General features: G+C 37.1%; 1 protein-coding gene across 2 annotated transcripts in view; it reads left to right on the forward strand.

Annotated features, from left to right (window-relative positions):
- The window catches only part of MLLT3 (MLLT3 super elongation complex subunit), a 151,815-nt gene extending 125,658 nt beyond the window's left edge, over positions 1-26,157 (forward strand). For both annotated transcript variants that reach the window (XM_058171411.1, XM_058171413.1), the window contains exons 7-12: positions 6,036-6,114; positions 13,011-13,143; positions 16,196-16,292; positions 17,937-18,008; positions 18,322-18,393; positions 23,342-26,157. In XM_058171411.1, the coding sequence (XP_058027394.1) occupies positions 6,036-6,114; positions 13,011-13,143; positions 16,196-16,292; positions 17,937-18,008; positions 18,322-18,393; positions 23,342-23,473 (585 nt within the window). In that variant the 3' untranslated portion in view covers positions 23,474-26,157. The remainder of the gene's footprint in view (positions 1-6,035; positions 6,115-13,010; positions 13,144-16,195; positions 16,293-17,936; positions 18,009-18,321; positions 18,394-23,341) is intronic.
- The last annotated feature ends 449 nt before the right edge of the window (positions 26,158-26,606 follow it).

The following is a 26,606-nucleotide window of genomic DNA, read 5'->3' on the forward strand; positions in this document are numbered from 1 at the left end:
CTCAAGAAAAACCAGCCTCCAGGAACCCTGGCAGCCTTTCCTATCTCACTTTCCTCAACAAGATTAAACTATTTTTTGGAAACTCTATTGATGGCCATACCAGTGAAAGAAAGAAAGAAATCATGTCCATGAACCACATTTTATTTCTTTATTGATTTTATTATTTCTTTATTGATTTTTTTTTTGTTAAACATTCCTTGCCCTTTAGTTCATTTTGCTGCAGAAATAAAATCACTCATTTATTACATTATTTTCAGTTAATAATTGCTGGAGGAAAGTTGTAACCCATTCAAGCAATATGTATGAGGTGGCGTCTTTTGAACAGAAAATAAGGATTGTGTGATTGCGGCTGATTGCAGCAGTGCTGAAATGGGAGAACATTCCTCAAATTTCATTTCTTTGGGAGTAATGAGCCCCTAACTTCTGTGAGTTAGCCCTGTAACTTGAGGTACCTTTATTGAAAAAAACTTACTCTATGGTGAAGTGTATCAAGTGTACGGGTTACAGACACATAAGTTTTAGTAATATGCAGATGAGTAAAGTTGGTGTGTTCTCATGGAATGAAGAATATGTACATGGAAGTAAAGGAATAGATGTAGGGTGGTGTAGGGTTTCCTGCCTGGGCAGGGGGGTGGACTAGAAGACCTCCAAGATCCCTTCCAATTCTGTTTTTATTATTATAGATGTAATTGAAAGAGCTAAAATGGACGTCAAAAATATGAATTGATGTCATCTAAAGTTTGTTGTGGTTTTTTATTTTTTTATTTTTTATTTTATTTTATTTTTTTATTTGAATTTATATCCCGTCCTTCTCCGCGGACTCAGGGCGGCTTACACTGTGTTAAGCAATAGTCTTCATCCATTTGTATATTATATACAAAGTCAACCTTTATTGCCCCCAACAATCTGGATCCTCATTTTACCTACCTTATAAAGGATGGAAGGCTGAGTCAACCTTGAACCTGGTGGGACTTGAACTTGCAATAATTGTAATGCAGCTGTGTTAATAACAGACAGACTTAGTCTGCTGAGCCACCAGAGGCCCATTTTGTTGTTAATTGCGATCCCATGGACAACGTTCCTCCAGGTCTTCCTGTCTTCTACCATCCTCTGGAGTCCATTTAAGCTCATGCCTACTGCTTCAGTGGCTCCATCCAGCCACCTCATTCTCTGTTGTCCCTTCTTCTTTTGCCCTCAATCTTTCCCAACATTAGGCTCTTCTCCAGTGAGTCCTTCCTTCTCATTAGGTGGCCAGGGTATTCGAGTTTCATCTTCAGGATCTGGCCTTCTTTTTTTTTTCTTTCTTTTTTTATTTATTTATTTTTGTCACAACAGTATACACAAACAATTGTCATAGATAAAACAACATATCTTGAAGAAAATATATACATATATAAGTAAAAAATATGCATCAACTATATTAATTTGATATAATGAAGGGAACAATAGGACAGGAACCGTAGGCACTATTGTGCTCTTATGCACGCCCCTTATAATCCTTTTAGGAATGGGGTGAGGTCAATAGTAGACAGTTTTTGGTTGAAGATTTTGGGATTCTAAAGAGCAGTTAGTGTTGATCTCCTCTAGGACTGATGGGTTTGATCGCCTGGCAGTCCAAGGGACTTGCAGGAGTCTTCTCCAGCACCAGACTTCAAAGGCCTCAATTCTTTGGCTCTCAGCCTTTCTTATGGTTCAACTTTCACAGCCATACATTTCAACTGGGAAAACCATAGCCTTGACTATACGCACTTTTGTTGGCAGGGTGATGTCTCTGCTTTTTAGAATGCTATCTAGTTTTGCCATAGCTTTCCTCCCCAGGAGCAAGCGTCTTTTAATTTCTTGGCTGCAGTTCCCATCTACGGTGATCTTGGAGCCCAGGAAAATAAAATCTATCACTACCTCCATTTCTTCTTCATCTATTTGCCAGGAATTGAGAGGGACAGATGCCATGATCTTAGTTGTCTTAATGTTGAGTTTCAAGCCAACTTTTGCACTCTCCTTCTTCACCTGCATCAAGAGGCTCTTTAGTTCCTCTTCACTTTCTGCCATTAAAGTGGTGTCATCAGCATATCTGAGGTTGTTGATATTTCTCCCGGCAATCTTAATTCCAATTTTTGATTCATCCATCCCTGCCTTTCTCATGATGTGTTCTGCGTATAAGTTAAATAGGCAGGGCGACAGTATACAGCCTTGCCGGCTCCTTTCCCAATTTTGAACGAATCTAAAAGTTATTTATGTATAAAAGGAATTCATAGATTGCTGATAAGTTTGTATTATGCCCTAGTGATTTATGATAATGGAAGAACCAGGGATGCATTTTGGATAAATGGATATGATCTGGGAGAAAAAAATAACTATTAGGTAACATTTATTTATTAGACATATGAGCATCATGGTAGCCTAGTGGTGGAGCTCTCGCCTCACAATCAGGAGGCTGTGAGTTCAATACTAGGTAGCAGCAATATTTCTCTCTCTGGGAGCAATGAGTAACTGCTGCAAACTCCATGTAGGTGTCAGAAAGGGCATCCAGACAGTAAATATGTGAAGCATCCTGACCTGAGAGCTGAGGAAAGCCCTCAATCCAGTGGTGAAATCCTACCGGTTCATACTGGTTCAGCGAACCAGTAGTGATAAAATCTACCGATTCAGTGAACCAGTAGTAAAAAAAAGTTACCGGTTGGTCTGAACCGGTATTTCCAACGATCAGCTGTGCCACACGGTTTATATTCACTAGAAAGCAGGAAATCCTACTTTCTAGCTAATCTAAATCGCGCGGCACAGCTGTCCCCCCCTTGCTGTTCTACTTACCTTCAAACGGCTCCTTTTTCCATGCAAAGAGCATGTTTGGTACGCATTGTGCATGCGCATGCACACAGCATGCATTTGTACACCTGGCACAAACTATACATGCGCATGTGCAGCATGGTCTGGCATGCACCACGCATGCACTAGCAGCGAACCAGTGGCAACCGGCAGAGGATTTCACCACTGCCTCAATCTCTTGACCTTCTACAAAGGGGTCAAAACTTGACTCTGTGGCCTTGCATGGGGTGGGGGACACACAGAAGATCCCGCAACTGTAAGGCTGGCTAATGCTTTGAGAGCCACACACACACACCTGTAATAATTCAACATTAAATGGTCATTTAAGGATTTTTCCCCTTTTGATATTTAATTGTCATTATTCTATAATTTAAAATTTTAACCCTAGTTTAATTTTTAATTTTAATGTTAAATTTTTATAATTTTTTTTAAATTTATCTGTCATATTATATTGTACATTACTCAGAGCCCCTCTTTCAGAGTGATGGGTAGTTTGGAAATACAAAATATAAGTAAATAAATACTAAGCCCAAGGGTACCGGATCCATCATCTGCATCCATTGATCTCGAGGTTCCAACTTTTATTCGTATTTTGTTTCTATTTGTTTTTTAAGCAAGCAGGCCCTCCATCTCACAATAACCAACTCCCAAACCTTCTTCCATTCTAACACACAAACAGATATGCCACCCTGCTTTCACATGGGCCAGCTGGGGGGTGGGTGGTCTGATACCCAGAGAGCCTAAAGATAAAGGTTCCTCTCACATATATGTGCTAGACGTTCCCGACTCTAGGGGGCGATGCTCATCCCTGTTTCAAAGCTGAAGAGCCAGCGCTATCCAAAGATGTGGTCATGTAGCTGGCATGACTAAACGGCAAAGGCACACGGAACACTGTTACCTTCCCACCAAAGATGGTCCCTTTTTTTCTACTTGCCTTTTTTATGTGCTTTCGAACTGCTAGGTTGGCAGAAACTGGGACAAGTAACGGGAGTTCACCCTGTTAGGCAGCACTAGGGATTCAAAATGCTGAACTGCCAACCTTTCGATCGACAAGCTCAGCATCTTAGGCACTGAACCACCACATCCCTTTAGATCTCTACTAACCTACCCTTATTTCTCACTTGAGGGCAGCAGGCAGCTCCAACTAAACCTACCCCATACACCTGCCACCAACTTATTAAAAAGTCTCTGCCAGTCCTGATTTTTGCAGTCTGTATGCCACCACACAAGATAGCCATTAAACATGTCTCCCTTGGTATCTCCAGCACAGTGTCAGTCCTGTCCCAACTTAGTTCACATAGAAAAGAGAGAAGAGCTGCATAAGTAGGGAATGTACCACATGGCCGACTAAGTGGCAGCTGAAGAACCAGCTGCTGCTCCTGTCACCGCTGGTCACCTGGCCATCAAAATTCTCAGCTTCCCCAAGGATCCTGCTGCCTGACTGCCACTACCACTTTGCACTGCCATCACATGCCAGACCAACTGACTTGCCATGAATAGTTAGTTAGGAGAAGTAATTGGCTTTGGGAGGACCAGGAGAGGCTATAGGAAGGCAGGGTGTTGCAAGCAAATAGGTGCTATGGATTGTGGTGAGCAAGGGCTTCTGAGGAATAAGTTGAATGCAGTTTTGAGTGCCTAAGAAATGTGTGCAGAACAAGAGATAGGTTCAAGAATGAAGGAGTTCTAAATGAATGTGAAAAGAAAAGTGAAAAAGACCAGTAGAAAAGAAGCAAATAAATACATGAAAAAGAAACAAACGGTTTGAGAGGAAAAAGAGGACCAAGAAACTTGGGGCTGGATAGAGTTGATGAAATCCTTAGAAGGAGGTGGGGAGGTCAGAATTTTAAAGAACAAAAATCAGTGCTTGAATGTGGTAAAAGCAAGCGTAGTTTGTAAGCTTAGAAAAATATAGAGGCTATATAATTAAGGTTTAATTAGACTTGTTTTCTTTCTGTTATCTCTTACCTTTATGTTCTTTTACTTGTTATCTCTCTTTTCCTCACTTTCCATTATATTGTTTACTCTGAAAATTAACAGCATGGCGGATTGGTATATATGATTATACACAGTAGAATTGTTTGGTGCTATTATGCTGTCATAGATACCCACGATACAATGCAATGCAATGCAATGCAATAAATATTCCTACAATGTGTAAGAATTATCCTCATACCACCTATTTGGTATGAATCAGTTTTAAATCTGTTTGCTATTTTCATTGTGGCCAATCAGGTCCTTTACTTTCTCCAATCTTTATTTTCTACTCTGATTGGAAGCAGGTCATCATAAATACACACACAAAGCTTAACCCTAGCACAACTAGTAAAGATCACAAGGCTAGCATAAAATGCTCTGAGATTTTTTCCTTCTAAAATTCTTCCATGTATTTTAGAAAACCTGACAGCATCATGAGAATTTTTCTTGAGGAAGAAAAAATTGCTGCAATTACTTGTTATGAGTCCTACCTCTGTCCTGTTTAAGTTAAGCATCTTCATGCACAATCTTTTCAGATTATTATAAAGTTGTTTGACAGCTGTGGGAATAATGTTCTTAATATACAAGCTTAAGGAAAATATAGGCCTTTTCCTGTATCATGGTTTCTCATTCTACAGTTCTGCCTACAATCTTTCTACATTTTTAACAGCTTTCTCCCACTGGGTATTATCAAGATAGGTTGGCTGGATATCTGGATGATTTTCAGCAAATGTAGCTGGAAGGTCCAACTTATAGGCTGGTATGGCTTTACTAAATCAAATTCACTGGTCATTTGATTAAAAGGTTAGCCAAAATTGGACCTATTCACAATTTATTGCTGGGCCATTGTATAGGAAATACCTTTGTACATGGGAGCTCTGTAGGCATTCATGAAATGAGTTTAAAACTTGTCTGTGCATAGTTGTTCTGTCCTGACTCTCAATGGTATGCCTTTTGCCTTCAAAACCATTAATGGGTTTTGTCTTCAAAACCATTAATGGGTCTTCCACCTAGAGTATATGGGATGAAAAAGAAAGCTTGCCCACAGTGGATAATGTCTTACCCCTTTGTGTAATCACGGGAGAGTGTGTTCTTCCTACCTTCCATTTATTGCAAAGTAAATGTGACCATTTACTGTATCTTTGTATTTTGTTTCTGTTTGTTTTTTGAGCAAGCGGATGAACTAATTTTGTGTTTTTTATTTTCTCTTGACTCTGCCACATTCCCTCCTTTCCAAGTCCGAGCAACCCAGCCCCGCAAGTTCAAGTTCCAGCTCTAGCTCCAGTTTCACACCGTCTCAGAACAGCCGACAGCAAGGTAACATTAAAAAAAGGAGGGTGGGGGTCAAGTGCTTAGGCATGCAGCAAAAAGGATGGCATTTTTATTTTTAAAGATGGATTGTCATCCTAATAGGGATAGCTCTAAGAAACTTTATCCTCTCATTTTAGCCATGCAAAATACGTTGAACTGATAATGAATTATAATACAGGTAGTCCTTGACTGAGAACCCATTCGTTAGTCACCATTCAAAGTTACAACAACACTGAAAAAAGTGACTTACGACCAACTCTTGCACTTAGAGGACTATCATGGCATCCTCATGGTCATGTGATCAAAATTTGAGGGCTCAGCAATGGGTATGTAGTTACAACATTTGTAGCATCTGGGGGCATATTGCTCATCATTTGCAGTTTTCCCATCCAGCTTCTGATAAACCAAGTCTGTGGGGCAAAAGCTGGATTCGCATAACAATTGCGTGATTCACTTATCAACTGCAGTAACTCGCTTAACAAAAAAGGTCATAAAATCAAGCACAACTCATTTAACCACCTAGCTTAGCAACGGAAATTCTGATCCCAATTGTGATCGTAAGTCCAGGACTACCTGCAAGAATTTGATAGCTCAGTAGGGATTTGAAATCCGTTCTCCCCACTCCTAGGCTGATCCTAGCATCACTGCACTGTGGCAATTCCTAAATCATTAAGTTTTACTTGTTAACGTCCGAAGTAGTTAAATTTTAGTCAGCATCACACCTTTCTTCAGAAATCAAACAACTGTATTTCTAGTTACTTTGGATAACTAATCAGGCTATGTCCCAATAGAAGATGGCAGCAGCTTAGCTGCATAAACACGTGACTTTTTGAAATTAAAAAGCACTTTATTTATTTATTTGGTTTATTTGCGGCCCATCTCAACTCAAAATGACTTTGGGTGGCTTACAGCATTAAAAATATTAAAACTATGAAAGATAAATATTTCTAAAATGATAAAAATAGAATTACAATCAAAAATGAAATTATATTAAAAGATGGGGAAAGAGGGAGCAGGGGTGGGAGGTGGGATTGCCTGTTAATTTATCAACCACCTCTAGTGTGATACTCCCCTATTGGGGCCCCAAGCCCTTAGGGAAGGTCAGAAAGGTGGGAGCCAATCTCACCTCAGGGGATAAGATGTTCCAAAAGGCAAGAACCACAGAATAGAAGGCCTTCTCCTGGACCCTGCCAGCCAAAACTCCTTGACTGACAGGGCCTGCAGGATGCCTCCTCTGCTGCTGGTGATGGGGTGGGCCAGTCCCATTGGGGTGATACAGTTCCTCAAGTAACCTGGACCCATGCCATGCAAGGCTTTAGAGGTAATAACCAACACCTTGAATTGCACCTGGAAGCAAACCGGCAGCCAGTGCAGCCCACAGAACAGTGGTATAATTGGAATTAAGATGTATTTTGCACGATACGTTTCATTGAAAAAAGTAGTGCCTCAAAGTAGACCTTGACTTTGTGTCGGAATGGTCAAAAAATTGGCAACTCCAAATCTCAACCAACAAATGCTCTGTCTTACACATTGGTAAAAAGAATCAGAACACAAAATACAAGCTAGGTGGACATGACCTTGTAGATGATCCTCACTCTGTCAAGGACCTTGGAGTACTCATAATAAATGATCTAAGTGCCAAAGCCCTTTGTAACCACATCGCCAAAAAGGCATTAAGAGCTGTAAACCGAATCTTGTGTAGCTTCTTCTCTGGTAAGATTACACTACTAACTAAAGCATACAAAACATTTGCTAGACCAATTCTTGAATACAGCTCATCTGTCTGGAACCCACACTGCATATCGGACATTATTACAATTGAGCGCATCCAGAAATATTTCACAAGAAGAGTCCTTCACTCCTCTGCTTGCAACAAAATACCTTATGCCACCAGACTTGAAATTCTGGGTTTAGAAGATTTAGAACTACACCGCCTTTGGTATGACCTGAGCATAGCTCATAAAATCATCTGCTACAATGTCCTTCCGGTCAATGACTACTTCAGCTTCAACCACTACAATACACGAGCACACAATAGATTCAGACTTAAACTGAACCGCTCCAATCTCGATTGCAGAAAATATGACTTCAGTAACAGAGTTGTTAATGCCTGGAATACACTATCAGACTCTGTGGTATCATCCCAAAATTCCCAAAACTTTAACCTAAGACTGTCTACTGTTGACCTCACTCCATTCCTAAGAAGTCTGTAAGGGGTGTGCATAACAGAACCAGCGTGCCTACTGTCCCTGTCCTAATGTTCCCTTTAATTGAATTCATTTTATGTATTCAATTCATGCTTATATATATGTGTGTGTGTGTGTGTGTGTGTGTGTGTGTGTGTGTGTGTGTGTGTGTGTTTTCTGAGGTTTTCGCGGGTGTTTGTATGTAGGTCTTTGGCTATTCGGGTTTTCTCCCGCGTAAAATTGGAAGTGTCTTGGCGACGTTTCGACGAAGTCTCATTCGTCATCTTCAGGCTTCAGCTTCGTGCTTCTGGGAGCAATGTGTGACTGCAGCTGTTTCTTCCTTTTTAACTGCTAGTGGGGGTTTGAACTGATTGGGTGGGAGCTTGGCTGTGATCTGATTGGATGGGGGTCCAACACCTTAAAGCCACAGGACACGATATTGACTTTAAAAAGACCAGAACTATCGCCAAAACTGAACACTTTAACAACAGAATAATCAGAGAAGCCATCGAGATAGAAAAACGGCCACACAGCATGAACAAACGAGATGATACCTCCCGCCTACCAGCCATTTGGGAACCCGCCCTTATTGACAAACGAGTCCCTAACACGAGGAATGACACCAGACCCACACTCACGAGGTCCACACAGGATGTCACCACCACATATCCACCCAGAAAGCAGACCCAAACCCACACTGATCATGAAGCACGACCAAGGACCAGAAGCCAGACCGCAGCTGCAACATTAGCCATTTCAAACCCCTCCAATCCATACATGCAGCAGACTGACACCCACTACGAAGATGTAGCACGACCACGAACACGAAGCCAAACAGCAGCAGTGCAGCTCACCAGCTCAAATCCCCCTGCAACTCAGACTAATCTGAGCACAACCAAGCCCCCACCCAAACAGGACACTCCCCCAGCCAATCAGAGCACAAAAAAAACCCCATCCAATCAGAGCACAGCCAAGCTCCCACCCAATCAGTTCAAACCCCCACTAGCAGTTAAAAAGGAAGAAACAGCTGCAATCACACATTGCTCCCAGAAGCACGAAGCTGAAGCCTGAAGATGACGAATGAGACTTCGTCGAAACGTCGCCAAGACACTTCCAATTTTACGCGGGAGAAAACCCGAATAACCAAAGACATATATATATATATATATAAAATTTAATATGTATTTGACTAAATAAATAAATAAATGTCTGTCTGTCAGTCTTAAATTTTGCAGAAACAACTAATCCAAAGAACCTAGAACCTATAGTTTAAAAAAAGTCTTTTTTACAAAAGGGAGCAAATAGATTTTTTAACCTTTTTTGAATTTTGACTTTGGAGTTCTGAGGAAATTAGGATTTAGATATTGTATGCAAAAACGTGTTTTTTTCATATTTAGATATGCAAAAACATATTGTACTTTATGTTTAAATAATTGAGAGAGTTCCCATTGTGTCATTCTTAATGGTAAATAGCACAATGTTATGAATCTAGTTTCCAAAAAAAATAATTAAGTAAAAATGCTTTTTTTCAGCTGTTTCATCAGTTGATATTTCTGAATTTCTTCAGACAATTTTTTTCCTGCAATGATTATAAGAAAATTCTTCCTTTGCCAACTGATTACTGCTTTTCAGGGACTTCCATGACAGTATCACAAACAATTGTATTATTATTTATATAACAATATGAAGCCAGTTTTTTAGTGTTGTTAGCTGTCACGTGCATCAACTTCTTCCCGAGAATCTAGGATGCCATAATGTATCAGCAGAGTATATGTACGGATCCAAGCAGTGTGACCTTTTATAATTGATAGATGGAAATTTTGTCAACACACAGATTTATGCCATAATCTTTCAGCTTTTCAAATCTTGATACTTTGTGATCTTTTCTAATTCTCTGTCTTTTACTCTACTATCCTATTTATTCTGGTATAAAGCAATTTAAAAAGGGTTGAGTTGGCAGAGAATCGTTATTATGAGGAAAATAGCAGGAGGAAGATATTAAATATGTTCACTGCCAACTTATACAAAATAATAAGAATAAAGATGGGATAAAAATTAAGAAATAACCACATGAAGACAAAATAAAACAACCTATTTTTCTTTAAGCAGAGACACCTTTGGAGTGAATGAAATCAAGATTAAGTTAAGCTGTTAGTAATGTTTATTTATTTATTTATTTATTTTATTTTGTCACAACAATATATGTAGGTATCATACAAAAAGATTATATAGTATATAAACACATATATGAGTAAATATAAGGAGATATAAACATATATATAGGAAGAAGAAAAGAAAAACAATAGGACAGGAACGGTAGGCACGTTTGTGCGCTTATGCACGCCCCTTATGGTCCTCTTAGGAATGGGGTGAGGTCAATAGTAGAAAGTTTTTGGATAAAGCTTTTAGGATTATGGGAAGAGACCACAGAGTCAGGTAAAGTATTCCAAGCACTGATGATTCTGTTACAGAAGTCATGTTTTCTGCAATATAGATTAAAGCGGTTGACATTAAGTTTAAATCTATTAGTTGCTCTAGTATTATTACAATTAAAGCTGAAGTAGTCTTTAACAGGAAACTCTTGCTCCATTCACAAGTTGCATTAAGCCACCATTTGTTTTAATCAACATTTGTTAAACAACTTCTTGTGGTTTAGCTACAGTGGCTGGATTGACACAGTGTGCTAAAAAAACACAAAGAACTATGGTTTAGGTAAAAGTAAAGGTTCCCCTCGCACATACATGCTAGTCGTTCCCGACTCTAGGGGGCGGTGCTCATCTCCATTTCAAAGCTGAAGAGCCAGCGCTGTCAGAAGACATCTCTGTGGTCATGTGGCCAGTATGACTCAATGCCAAAGGCGTACGGAATGCTATTACCTTCCCACCAAAGGTGGTCTCTATTTTTCTACTTGCATTTCTTACGTGCTTTCGAACTGCTTGGTTGGCAGAAGCTGGGACAAGTAAGGCTAAGGCAGTTGACAGCCGGCTGTCAACAGAGAGGGAGAGAGTTTTTTTGTTCGTTTGTATTTGTCACTGCTGTTAGCTATGTTAAGGTTAATAAAGTAAATTACCTGCTATCCAGAGTCCTGCCTACACCTTGCCGGCACCTGAACCCACAATATAACAGTCCCTATTTTTCTACTTGCATTTCTTACGTGCTTTCGAACTGCTAGGTTGGCAGAAGCTGGGACAAGTAATGGGAGCTCACCCCGTTACGCGGCACTAGGGATTCGAACCGCTGAACTGCCAACCTTTCGATCGACAAGCTCAGCATCTTACCCACTGAGCCACCTTGTCCCTTAACTGTAGTTTACTGCAAAGTATAAAATTGCCTAATGATGCAAGTCCATTAAAACATGGCCTAATTTGGGTTACCAGAAACACGTTCTTTATACAGCTTTTATAAGCCACATTAAAAAAAATCTAATTTTGGAGGGTAGCATGCAGTTTTTAATACTTTCTTAATGAATGACTAAAGCCTTAGTTTGGATTATAATTCCTGTTTAATACCATGGACACACATAACTGGCATTTATCCTGTTTCTATATTTTAACAAAAACCCTGATTGTGATTATTTTCTATATTTATTTATAAATTTGTCTTTTTGCTTCTTTATTTTAGCTATCTTGAACATATTGAAAGGCAGGACATAAATTAATTAATCCGTTTCTCTTCAGACCACATAGGTCTTTTGCCTTTCTGAATTAATTAATAAAACAATTAGTAATTTAACAACAGCCAATCTTTATTTTGCCATAGAGCAGCATATCAAATTGTAATTAACAGTACCACTAATAATGATGTTAAGAATTAAACTATTCTATAAAGCTGTTGCTCTGTTTTTTAGTGGCAGAATTATTTTTAGAGCTTTAGCTCAAAAATTAGCTCAAAGGTTTTTTTTCTTCTTGCTTCTCAACCTCTGAGCAGATTAAATATTTTTATTTCCTTCTGGAAACTAATGCTTCTATGTAAATGTCTTTAATGTTATTAAAATACATTCACATTTTAAGTATCTAATTGTAGAACTTTTATTTAATACAACTTTATTAGTGTAGGAGGCCTAGGATCACTATCCAAATTCTTGGATAAAAATAGATCTCTTCTATTGGAATTGACACACTTTATACATATGAGCATGCAAAAAGCTGGCTTGACCTGATATTGACCTTAGACTAAAGAAGACAGCTATATTCTAAGTAGATCAAAAACAGGCAGACAAAGAATGCCTTGGCTAGAGCAACTTGTAATCACAGTGATTTATTAGACTATGACTTTCAATACACGGATTAGTCTAGCAAAATGTACTGTTACTGTGGCCTCTTTAGATTTTTCCAGTATAAGATACCTTTAAGGGTCTTTTATAGCATCTTATTTTGCTTTGTTTTGTTTTAAAGACCCATTTGGTTCTGTAGAATGCCAAGTTGCTTTACTTAACATTCCAAGGGGCTTATTCTGCAAACACTTAAAACACTAATCTCCTTGTTGACAGAAATAATCCTGTTTTAAGTCAACTGGTCCTTGAATAAATTTACTTTTGTTTAAGCATTGGCTTCATAAGCTCCCCCAAGCAGTGCATTTTTTGTTTAATGATCAGATCCTCCTTTCTCCTTTCTTAAAAATTTTGTTAGGACTTGTTTTATTATAAAGCTAACCATAAATAGGCTTCATGTGAATTCCTATTGTTGAACTGTGTCCCTTTTTGTTTTTATTCACTAGGTCCTTTGAGGTCTATAATGAAAGATCTGCATTCTGATGATAATGAAGATGAATCTGATGAAGCAGATGAGAATGACAATGACTCTGAGATGGAAAGACCTATAAATACTCACGGAGGAAGTAGAGTGCGCAGGTTAGGAATTAGAAAAATAAATTCCAGATAATTTGACAGCCTAAGAAAAGCCAAAGATAGTAAAGAGATTTTTTTAAGATTTTGAGATAAGGTAAAATATTTATTAGATTCATTAAAACACTGCATGCTAAAAAAGAAAATATGCAGGGATTTAAGGACATTTTAAACATTTTAAGAAAGAATCTGGGAAGTTGTTTTAAAAGCTCAGCATGCCAAGAAAGAAGTGTAAGATCTCCTGCACTCTAGTATATAGTCAATCTCTCTCTCTCTCTCTTTCACTCATTCTCACTCTCATGTATATTGTGCTTTTAATTCTGTAGGCCATATACGGAGACTTTCAGAAATCAGGGAAATGAGTTGAATATAACAGAACCTTAACAAAGGCTAATTGGAAGTTTTTATCTTAGGAAAGGTCAGTTATAGGATGAGAACATCTGGCTTGGTAAAAAGTACTTGTGAAAAACTTTGAAGCTGTACTTAAACACTGAGTATAATGTGACTGCAAAAAAAAAAGCAAACATGGTTTTGAACTGCATTAACTGAAATGCAATTCCCACTTCATGAGATGTGATAGTTCCATTCTGTTCTCCACTTCACTACTATATTCAGTTCTCTGTTCTGTAATTTCAGTACAATTCAGAGAAATTGAGACAGATGTAAAAAGGATAAACAGGGGGACTGCGAATTAAGTCCTATATGGAGAGACTGAAGGAAGTTTTAGCTTTCAGAAAAAACAACTAAAGGGCAACATAGTTATGTTTGAATATGTGATGTCATATAAGAAGGCTATGACCAATTTTCTTCTCATCCCAGGGTCACAGGACATGTAACAATGGTCTTGAGTTATGGAAAATAGATTTATTTGAAGGAATGAGTAGATCAGGATGTCAAACTCACATCGTTACAGCAATGCCATATGACTTATTGGGACTTCCCCCCCCTTCTCTAAACCGGGCGTGGGCGTAACCAGCATGTAACGCATCCGGCCCGCGGGCCAGGAGTTTAACAGCCCTGGAGTAGATGGTGACTTCCTAACCAATAAAATGGTTTGACCGTGAAAGAAATTATCTAGGGCAGCAGTGGGAACCCCTTGACTTGGCACATATTTTTCAAAGAAGTTTTAATTTTGATTCCTGCAAAATTAAACATCAGGACATAAATGTCCTGGGGTTAAACGTCAGGACATAAGTGGCCTGAGTTCTGTGAAATTAATATTTTTTGCCCCAGTTGCTTCACATAGGTATGTTAAACTGCACTTGCTATTTTCATATTTCCTTGATTTGGAAATACCATTGTCTCTCCATGGTAAAACAATATTTATTTGTTTGTTTCATAAATCAGGGATCCCCAACATCTGAGCTGTAGCCCCCTGCTGGGCTGCAGCCCATTTAGAACTGGGCCACATTGATGGGCTAGTGCGAGCACATGCAGCTCTACCTGTGCAAGTGGCAGGTGCTCATGCTCACACACAAAGCCCCATTTGCACACACAGTGGGCAAGTGCCTGCCATTTGTGCAAATGGAGCTCGCTCGCCTGCTGCACTCACAGAACCATCCCTTCTCCCCACCACCATTGCCAGTCCACAAAGCTGGAAAGGTTGAGGACCACTGACTTAGAAGTTACAGTTCATGCCACAAGGAATGAGTCTACATTTTTCTTAATTTCAGAATAAGGCCCTGTTTCCCCAAACCCATCATTCATTTTTTTAAGAATGCTATGGATAATGTACTATTCCCACCACCCTTACCTTCTGCAGAATACCCCATCAAGCATAGGAAATCAGGAATCCAGGCAGTTCAAATGAGTATAAAAGTTTATTGCAAGCTTCCGCTCTCTACAAGAATCTAAACTATTAATGGTCAAAGCAAATTGGTGGTAGATAAGAGTCAGTGGAGATCAGGGTGGGCTAGAGTTAGATCTCTTGCGGGCATGAAGGAACTCGAGACTGATGAGGCATTTTCTCCTCCCTTGGACTCAGCCTGGTCATCTCCTATGCACTTTTCTCAGAACTTGTTTATCTTCTGATCGAACTACGGTGAAACTTGATTTTGTTGGTTGCAAGGAACAAATGTCTGTCTGACATCCCCCCCAAATAATGGACCTATCCATAGCATCCAACACAATCCAGATAAGACACTTCACAAAAAAGTCCTCCTTATTTTATTTTCAGCAATTTATATAACAGCATCATTATGCAAATTAAGTGATTTGTGTCAGTTTCTTTCATTTTATGATAATGATAAATTGTATCATTTGATATTGTTGTTGTTGCATAAATGACAAAAATTGCTGAGATGATGTAGCTGCTTTAATGCACATTTGGATAGAACAAATCCTTGTCTTTTGAATCAAGAGTTTCAATGTGTATCTTACACATAAAGTGAAATATATATCACTTTGGTATAATTTATTTAATTAAAATTGCCATATCCTAATGTATAGTATATCTTAACAGGCTGACAGATTTGAATTATTAAGCATTGGCGAATTAATACTTTAAAGCTTATAATAGTCAGGATTTTTTTGTATATTCAAGCTGTATCCTCAAACATAAGAAAATTCTTGATGTGCTGACATAGCAGTGGAAATATAGTGATTAAATTTAATTCCTTTAAGTTGATTCTTACATCTGGTATCTTAATACAGGGGTCCCCCACATGGGCCATGGCCTATTCAGAACCAGGCCGTGGGACTGGCATGCGCATGCACACCACTCAACTTGCACAAGCGACAGGCCAGCAAACACGTTGCAGATCAACTTGCGCAAGTTGAGTTGTACGCACATGTGTGCACACCGACTCGCTACTCATGCAGCCCAGTTCCCCTTTTGCCAGGCCACTAAGCTGCAAAAGTTATGGACTGCTGTCTTAATATGCTATCAGTAATGTAAAACTCTAGCCACAACATATAAGATGTAGTGGTCTTAAAAATATAATATAGGGTGTTCATAATCTGTAGTAAGTTAGAAACACTTGAATTTTTCATTTGTGTATTGACCAAAATCTAGCTGCTTCTAACTTTTTCATTCCTCTACCACTCTATTTTTTCTCAGGGTTAGTTTAAGTGATGGAAGTGACAGTGATAGCAGTTCTGCATCTTCACCTCTACACCACGATCCTCCACCTTTATTAAAAACCAACAATAACCAGGTATTGTGTTTTGGTATGAGCACGTACCAAATTTTCACAGTAAATATTTTTATTTTCCCAACTTTGTGAGCCTTTTTTAGTTTTATAAGTGACTGGTGTTAATTAGTCCTGAATCTTTTCAGTTTGTGCAGATCTTACTGAATTTGCTTTGTGCTGTTATAGCCTAAAATATTTTCTGGGGTGGGGGGGAATCCTTCCAAAGATATGTGTAAAGATACATTTATGTTTTACTTTGAGGTGCACAATATTTATCTTCCCTATAAGTGAATGGCACCCAATTTTATGATCGTTTTTGCCACAATTGTTAAGTGAATCCCTGCAGTTGTTAAGTAAATTGTGCATTTATTAAACAAATCTGGCTTCCCCTATTGACTTTGCTGTCAGAAGCCGGCTGGAAAGGTCACAGATGTGTAACTGTCATAAATACATATTGGCTGCCAAGCACCCAGCCTTTGATCAGTGACTATGGGGTTGCTATAGGATAGTTGTAAGTGCACATTTTAGTTGTAAGTCAACTTTTTTCAGTACTGTTGTAACTTCAAACAGTTGCTAAATGGATTGTTGTAAATCAAGGCCTATCTGTTCTTAGAGTAAACACAGTATAAAATCATCTGTGATTCAATTATTACAAAGGGCCTCTGGTGGCTCAGCAGACTAAAGTCTGTCTGTTATTAACACAGCTGCTTGTAATTACTGCAAGTTCAAGTCCCACCAGGCCCAAGGTTGACTCTGCCTTCCATCCTTTATAAGGTAGGTAAAATGAGGACCCAGATTATTGGGGGCAATAAAAGTTGACTTTGTATATAATATACAAATGGATGAAGACTATTGCTTAACACAGTGTAAGCCGCCCTGAGTCTTCGGAGAAGGGCGGGATATAAATTCAAAAAAAAAAAAAAAATCAGTCATACTTCTAATTTCATTGAAAATTAGCTCAAATGATTACTTTTTAAAATAAGCAAAAGTCAGTAAATGACACTTTTTCAACTAATGTCATATATATACATGAATCAATTAAGTCAACAACAATCTGTTGTTATTTCATGTTAGATTTGTTATTGTCTGACTATTTCAAAACACTCTGTATTCTTCATACTTATTAAGCATTAGGTTAAAGTTATTAAGTAGAAAAATGAATACTTCTAGCTCAAGTAGATCAATGCTCATGAAACTCTTCTGAAAATGGTATGTCCCTGCTCGTAGAAGAACTATGTGCAAAACAGAAACTTCAACATATGGATATAATTCTAGTATTGTAGAAGTTTAGAAACAAAATTCAAGTGCCATGACCTGGTTTTAAAGCTACTTTCTAAAAATATGGCACATTTATCTATAAATAAATTGAAAGCTGATACTAGATTAGATATAGTATATTATTGAATCATTACTGAAAGTTCTTCCACTGGTATTCATTTAGTTGATAATTCCAAAGTCTTTTTCGATGTTCAAATTTATTTATGATTAGTTTGTTGCTTTAATTTCTGGTTGAAACTGCTCTTAAGGTATATAACATGAGATATAGATAGGATATATAAATTGGCTTTAAATCTGCTTACAGAACAAAGGCAACTGATCACCATAGTTTAAAACATTTCAGTTTTAAATTTGTAATGTCCTTAAATATTTATTCTTTTCATTTTGTAGATTCTGGAAGTAAAGAGCCCTATAAAGCAAAGTAAATCTGAAAAACAGATTAAGAATGGTGATTGTGATAAGGTAAATAGAAAAAAAAAAGTTTAAATCATGCTTCTATACATTAGAATCTAAATTTAGCCAGAAAACCTAATTGAAATCAACATCTACATAAAAATATAAATTTGTACATGCATTTATATGTAAATGACATGTGACTTCATAAAATATTACTTTATTATTCCTTTAGCATTTTGTATTACTACATGTACATTGTTTATTATTGTATGTTGGTGAAATCATATAAAATTGAAAATATTTGTGAGCAAAACTAGGAGGTTTCACAAACTGGCAAATTTTGTCATTTTTGCTTTAATTTGTAATTATTTATTTTCAGGCATATCTTGATGAATTAGTTGAGCTTCACAGAAGGTTAATGACTCTAAGAGAAAGACATATACTGCAACAGGTGAGGGCTTTATGTCTTTTAAACGGTTACAAAACTAAAATTTTATTAAAGGAACGAAGTCTAAATCTAAATTTGATTTTTCAACAGAAAGCAAATCTATCAATCAAAATATTAGTATATCACAAATTTTTATAATTATTCAGTCCTACAAAAGCATAATTCACACTGAAATGAATTTCTGAATGTTCAAATTATATCCAAACATTCAGAAGATGTTAAATGAATTTATACAATTCAGATTTCAATTTAGTTCTGCAATACTGAAATTTGAATTAGTTATTTTCATTTGTTTATGGACTTTGTGCATTACTACTTTGATGTGGTTCAATGACAAAACAATTCTTTTTTCACAGAAATCACTGCTTCCTATGAAAAATTTTAAAATACATAATTTTCTGTGCTTACAATATTGACTTACTGCTTACAATATTGACTTCTATATTATTATTATTATTATTATTATTATTATTATTATTATTATTATTATTATTATTATTCCCCAGTATAACACATATTTATTCTCTCTGCCTTTGTCCTACATACACACACCCAATCAGTGGTGGGATTCAATTTTATTTTATTTTTTACTATTGGTTCTGTGGACATGGCTTGGTAGGCATGGCAAGGGAAGGATACTGTAAAATTTCCATTCCCACCCCATTCCAGGGGAAGGATACTGTAAAATCTCCATTCCCTCCTCACTCCAGGGGAAGGTTACTACAAAATTCCCATTTCCTCCCGATCAGCTGGGACTCAGGAGACAAAGAATAGATGGGGGCGGAGCCAGTCAGAATTTTTTACTATTGGTTCTCTGAACGACTCAAAATTTCTACTACCGGTTTTCCAAAAATGGTCAGAACCTGCTGAATTCCACCTCTGCACCCAATTAACAAGCAGTTGTTTATCTGTTTGTTAATTGCAAGATCTTGGTTCTTTTTCTGTGGGTGCCATTTAGGTTCATGTCCATCTTTAACCATGGAACTACAGTAACTGCATGGCTTCAGGCCAGTTGCTCTTTCTAAGATCAACTTACTACTTGAGGATCTTTGTATAAGCTACCTGAGCTAGGCATATGCAGTGGTGGGCTGCTGCTGGTTGTAAGAACCGGTTCGCCCAGCACCAAAAATGTGAGCACGCGCTGGGCTTCAAAACACAGCAATATAGGATGGGATAGTGCCAGGACAGGTGGGAAGGCCTACCTGCAGGTTGCAACTACCGGTTTGCCTGAACCGGCAGTAGCCCACCTCTGCATATACACATACTGACATATATACCTTTTCCTCCACACTATTTATTTAAAACTGTTAAGTCTATAAGTTCTTGATTTATCATGTGTTAAAGCTACAAAAAACTGCTATCTCACTTGAGATCAGCTGGATCAATTAATATGAGATTGTAGGCTTCAGATTTGAGAAATGGGGTCTGGATAGTCATGCAGTGATTCTCAGTTACTGTTCCTAAATCCCTTAAAATCAAAGCCCATGACTAGCTCCCCCTAAGTGTTGTAGTAATGATAGGCTTAATATAGCAATAGCATTTAGACTTATATACCGCTTCACAGTGCTTTACAGCCCTCTCTAAGCGGTTTGCAGTATCAGCATATTGCCCCCAACAAGCTGGGTCCCCATTTTACCGACCTCGGAAGGATGGAAGGCTGAGTCAACTCTGAGCCTGGTGAGATTTGAACTGCCAAATTGCAGTCTTCCAGCAGTCAGCAGAAGTAGCCTGCAGTACTGCATTCTAACCACTGCGCCACTGTGGCTCTCTTACCATAATAACATATTAACTTTAGCTGACCCCTAAATCAGAAAATGATGCATTTCTATTTCAGATTTTAACTCACTTGGTAGTTTATCATTTAAATGGCAGATTATCATGAATTATATCACTATACTGTATCTTATAATCAATGCTAACTCTTCCCAATATTTATTTATTAAATTTATGTTTTGCTCATCTCATTATTGAAGCTACTGTAGGCTCCAATATGAAAAGAGGAAAAATGTATGTTGTTTGTTTATTACTCATTTATGTCCTACCTTTATTTTTTTATAAATAACCCAAGAAGGTAGACTTATTTTTTTATTTTTATTATTTATAAATAATTTATTGATTTGTATCCCATCTTTGGGGGTGTGATGGCTCAGTGATGAAAGATGCTGGGCTTGTCAACTGGAAAGTCGACAGTCCAAGTTCGACACCTGAGCAACATGTGACGGGGTAAGCTCCTGTTACCTGCCCCAACTCCTGTCCACCTATCAGTTCAAAAGCATTCAAATGGAAGTAGATAAATAGGTACCACTTTGGTGGGAAGGTAACAGTGCTCCGTGATCCTTAGCATATAGTCATACCGGCCACATGATTATAGAAAATGTCTTTGAACAATATTGGCTCCCTTAGCTACGAAACAGAAATGAGCACTGCCCCTAGAGTCGGACATGATTGGACAGGGGAAACCTTTATCTTTATTTTTATCCTATCTTTATTATTTTTACAAATAACTGAAGGTAGCAAATATATCTAATCACCTTCCTCCTTCTATTTTCCCCACGACAACAACCCTGTGAGGTGAATTGGGCTGAGAAATAGCGTCAGGCCCAAGATTACCCAGTTGACTAGAATTCATGGTTTCCTGGTTTCTAGCCTGATGCCTTAACCACTAGACCAAACTGGCTTTACATTTAGATTTACCAGAAAATTTTTCCTATTCTTAAACACTTAAAGAAAATCATTATTATCTAAAATGCTAATACCAGTCCTGCTATATATATTCTGTTGTAGAAGCATTTACACTGTTGCTCCCAGGTTGACTGCAGTGAAATTAATAGGAAACCAGAACTATATATTATATTAAACAACAAAGTGTAGTTTATTTCATCAAAAGCAAATAAAACTCTCTTGGACTTTGCATCCTACATCTTCAGCTGTATTACTTTTAATGTGATTTTAAAACTGATAATCTTGCCAGCTGTTATCTTATTTTTCCGCCAAATATTTCTTAATAGGTTAAGAATATAAAAACCTGGTTTCCTTTGGCAGATGGTCAGAAAAAGCCCTCAGGTTTTCTGGCTATATTCTTGAGCTACACCTTTATTAAAAGTGAATATTCATCCCACTCAGTTGTAATACTGGGACTATAATTATGAAGAGCAGGATTCCAGTATTCATGCTGCTTTTATTTAGGAGCTTAAAAAGGATAGATAGTAATCAAACCAAAACAAAGTTTCATTTCTCATCCCTCTAAAGAGTATTGCATTTCTTAAAAATGCATCTGTTAACACTTCCTAACAGCTTTTGAATTTCTTAAATTTATTATCAAGGAAGTTAATGGAAAGCCCTGTTTTGGCAGAGTATCACAGGAAGGCATATCAAATATAGATCATTCTTAAAAAAAAAATACTTCTGAAAGTTTTTTCTAGAAATCTTCCTGGGCTGGTTTATTAGCTAAGGTTAAATGAAGCGTATTTTAGAATTACATTCCCAACTCATTACTTCGACACAAGCTGTGGAACGTTGGAGCCAAAGTTACTATATAAACCAGTGTGGCAGAAATAAATGAACGTCTACTTTAAACGTGGTGCTTCTCAGCAGGTTGACATTTAATTTTTAGTAATGTTGTATGTTTCACATTGTGGACTGGTTAAACCTTTCATTAGCTCTTGCTGATCTGGAACTACTTGGGTGGAAATATATAGACTTAATACTACAGAGTTTCAGACTATTCAGTTGGGCTATCTCACCAGAATTGCTTTCTTCTTGCTCGCTTAACAGTACAGCTCTTAATATTTCTATGTCTTTCAGTCCAAAATGTTTTAAGGTTTTGCTATTCCTTAAGTATCAAAAGCATATACAGGTAGTCCTTGACTTATGACCACAATTCAGCCAAAAATTATGTTTCTAAGTGAGACAGGTTAAGTGAATTTTGCCCCATTTTACAACCTTTCTGGACGCAGCTGTTAAGTGAATCACTGCAGTTGTTAAGTTAGTAACACAGTTAAGTGAATCCAGCTTCCCTGTTAATTTTACTTGTCAGAAGGTCACAAAATGTGATCCACGTGACCCCAGGACATCATAAATATGACTCAATTTGCCAAGCATCTGAAGTTTGATCATACAACCATGGGGCTGCTGCAATGGTTGTGTGAAAAATGTATCATAAATCACTGTGCCGTTGTCATTTCAAACTGTCACTAAATGAACTGTTGTAAGTCAAGGGCTACCTGTGCTTTTATTTTATTTATAGTATGGCTGCCTGCTTGGATATAATGATTGACACAATATATTTCACAATATAGTTTCACACTGCCTTATACATTCATATATGGCAATCGTGAATTAAGCTGTATAAGATTATTGGGAATAGTTCTAATTCAGAGGCAGAGCATGTGCTTTGCATGTACAAGATGCAAAAATCTAGGTTGGTTTCATCTCAGTTAAAAAGTTCTTGAACAGAAGAGAGAGAAAGGGCCTCTAAATGAAACTTAAGAATGCTAAAGCCACCTGATACAATATATTTTATTATAATTGTCTTCTCCAACACATTTGAAGGACACCAGTTCAGAAAAGGGTTGAGTAGTTCATAGTAAAGTACATTATAAGCGAGACATTTTCATGTCAGTAAATAACCAAATCAAGCAGAATCATAACTCAGAATTGCTGTTCAGTTTGGTACTTCATTTCTCCAATTTGTAGGATACTTGCCTGGAAAGATCTGTAGCAGTCTACAAATATTTAAAGCATTCTGCCTGATTTAAGAGAGATAAACAAAACAAAACAAAAAACTAAGAAATGTTATAACAAACATGAGGCTATTGTTCATGTATTCACATATCATGTTCAGGCGCATGGACAAAGAAACAAGTGAGTGCTAAATTTTATCTGAAAATCTTACAGATGAGATGATCAGACGCGTTTAAATTTAACCTTTTCTTTTGTTTTTGAATGACAGATTGTAAATCTTATAGAAGAAACGGGACATTTTCACATCACAAACACTACCTTTGACTTTGACCTTTGCTCACTGGACAAAACCACAGTTAGAAAATTACAGAGTTACCTGGAAACATCTGGAGCATCCTGAGGACATCAGTTGTGGTTGCATTAAAAACTGCTTGGTTGTTTTTTTTTAATCTGAAAAAAAAAATTAAAACATTCAGAACGATGCAGCCATGGTGCAAAAACCCCAACAGCTCTCTTCAGCTTTATTTTTTTTTTTTTTTGTTAAAGCCAGTTCATCATCTCTTGATAAAGGAGAAGAAAAATGACAAGCCTCAGCGAATTGCTCTTCTCACCAAGGAAATGCTCTGGAAGAGTTAGCCTGGATAGCCTTGAAAAAAAAAAACAATGAATGTGTATGGTATCATGTGTCTCTCTCTGTGGTACTCCAGGCCACAAGATAAATGCATGTTCAACACACTGCCTTATTACATAACTGATCTATTTATTACTGCATATGCATACTCTAACGTCCTTGAGGGAATGACACTACCAGACGCGACAATGTCCTGTGTCTCACGGATGCTCCTTGGATCCAGCACACCACCATCACGGGCCTTCTGACCTTACTCTTGCTTTGATGCCACTTTGTCTTGACCTTTTGCTAATACGGTGTGAAAACCCCCTGCATTGTTTGGTTTCAATTTCTATGGTTCCTCAAAATAAGATACTGGTTGTTGGGAAAGGCAGAAAAGTCTCCTATCCATCTTTTTTAAAAAAAAAACAAAAACGCTCAGTCTATTGTAGCAGGATTATCCAGGTTATAATTAACATGTTCATTTTGGACAATATGTAACAACAAAAAACAGGATTCTGACCTACTTCCTAGACTATAGTCAGTAAATTAATAGAACTTTTATTAAGGAAAAAAACACAAATGTACTAATATGCTATCCCAATACAGAATTGCTTTCCTGTCAACATTTCATCATCTGTTTTAAGGTTATATTAGAAACAAATATAACATTACAAGGAGATGTTTGCCATAAGAGGAATTCAGTTTTCATAGTATAGAAAGTCCTTGATTTGGAACTATTTATGGCTAATATGCTGGAAATTATTTCTAAATTTCATTACTTGTTCCATACCTCACATTCAGTTGTAATAGGGCTCTTAACTCAATTAAATAAATTATCTGGTTAATCAGATTAATTTCAATTGCATAATTAATACATACTATGTTTGGATGTGAATAAATGAGTTCTAAACCACTCCCCCACCCCATCCTTTCTTTTTTTTAAAAAAAATATATACATTTGTGTATGTATTGGTATAGGGACCACCTGAGAACTTGTATTCCTTCCATTTTTTTCAGATGATTGGACTTTTTCCAAAATGTTATCTGTCATACCATTTTAATGGTAAAATAATGTGTTGTTGTTTTTTTAAAAAATAGCCATCTAATAGAAACATCTTTCGTTAATGAAATTATCTACTAAACATTGCTGCCCTAATTTTCAGAAGTATTTTTTAATACAAAAGTGATTTCATAAAACAAAGTAAAACTCCATTTAAAGAAAGAGAGCAGAAAAGAGGCCTTCTCTTACTGAAGCCATTAAAGTAGGGATTTCAAGTGATATCCTGATAGAAGATGTTGCTTAAGGACTACTTTTGGATCTGAAGGATTTGTTAGCCTTTTCAAAATAAGCTGTGCTTGAAAGGCTGTTGTACATCCAATTGCTGCTTAGTTACCAGATTGTCATCTGTTGCTACAGAATCATCCTGCAGAAATATCTAATGGATTTCCTTGTTGTATGTGCACAGTATGTTGCAGTATGAAAAATTAAGTTCGTAGTAAGGTTATTTCTTCATAATCAAATGGGAATTCTTAACGTTGTTTCTTTAAGTCCAAAGAAATTGTTTCCTTTTGTGTATGTGTATGTATGTGTGTGAATGTGGGTTTTTTTTAATTATTTTTAAATTAAAATATTTGACCTAAACTACGGAAGTCTAACTTAGGCTTTCAAAAGAACAAGTGTACTTTTCTTCAGTAATGTTATGACTCTTATTGATGATTGGCATGAAACATACTTGAAGTGTTATGTTCTTTTTTAAGTCCAACTGTTAAATGTGCAATTGTTGGGATGGGAGGTTTTTGAAATCTTTTGACATCAGGCGTATGATGTGATCTTAGAGCGTGGCGGGAGATGTTTGAGTGGGGTTTTTTACATTTTTGTTAGCATTTTTATATGAAATGTTTGAAAATCTAAAGGCTGTCTTTCAACTTTTTTTAACAGTGCACATTCAACACAATTCATTTCAATTGAGCACAAAATGTGTGCTTTGGGGAAGGGGTCAATGTTGACTTTTCTAACTAAATTTTGTGGCAAAAACTCTTGAGAGATTGTTGGAAGGAGCAAAGGCCAACATAACTTTGACTATATACTGGACATGTGTTTTTTCTTTGTTTTTAAAAAGGCAAAATAAGTCCTTTGAGCCACAAAAAAATAGTAGCTGATGTACAGAATTTGTGGGGGTGGAGGGGTTAACTATGTAAAGGGAATATTACTGAAATTACAGTAGACTCTTAACTCTGACTTGCATGTAGCTCATCAGTCATCCTTATAAAATGTTAGTTCTCTAGTTTGATGAGAATGAGGATGGAATAAACACATTTCAGCTGCATTTGTGTATTGAAAGTGAAGAGTGTTTTCCACAAAATTCTGGTAGAATAAGAGCTGGTAAGTGGTGTCCTTTTTTAAAAAAACAATTTACTTTAGTTATTTTGTATGCTGAAACAAAATAAATTCTTTTTCAATTAATTTAAAATAGTCCTATTTTCTGACAAAGAATTCAGTCTCAGCTGCCTGGAAGATTGATCTTTTAGGATTGGTAAAAGGATATACAGTAGCACAAGGTTTAACTTTATGACAACTACATTATAGTCTTGTAGTGTTTCATCTGAACCAGAGCTCAGAATCTGTATTAAAAACCACTATTTTTCCCTCATCCTTTTTTGACCTTTTCTAATGAAAATAATATATTTTTTCACAAGGTTATGAATACGCAATCTCGATTGTCAAGTCAAGCTGTGGAACCCGAGTTGATAGAGTAGGGGTGGCTATTGTGTTCATGGCTTAGAGTCTCAAATTTAATAGTACCCTTCACATGAATTGGGATGGAAATTCCCAAAATTCCACATCTGAAAAGCATCAGTCTGGAGACATCCAAGGCAAAATGTAATATTCATCTATGTAGCATCGAAGCTACCTATATTA

Source organism: Ahaetulla prasina, chromosome 2, assembly GCF_028640845.1.
Source record: "Ahaetulla prasina isolate Xishuangbanna chromosome 2, ASM2864084v1, whole genome shotgun sequence".
Taxonomy (NCBI): Eukaryota; Metazoa; Chordata; class Lepidosauria; order Squamata; family Colubridae; genus Ahaetulla; species Ahaetulla prasina.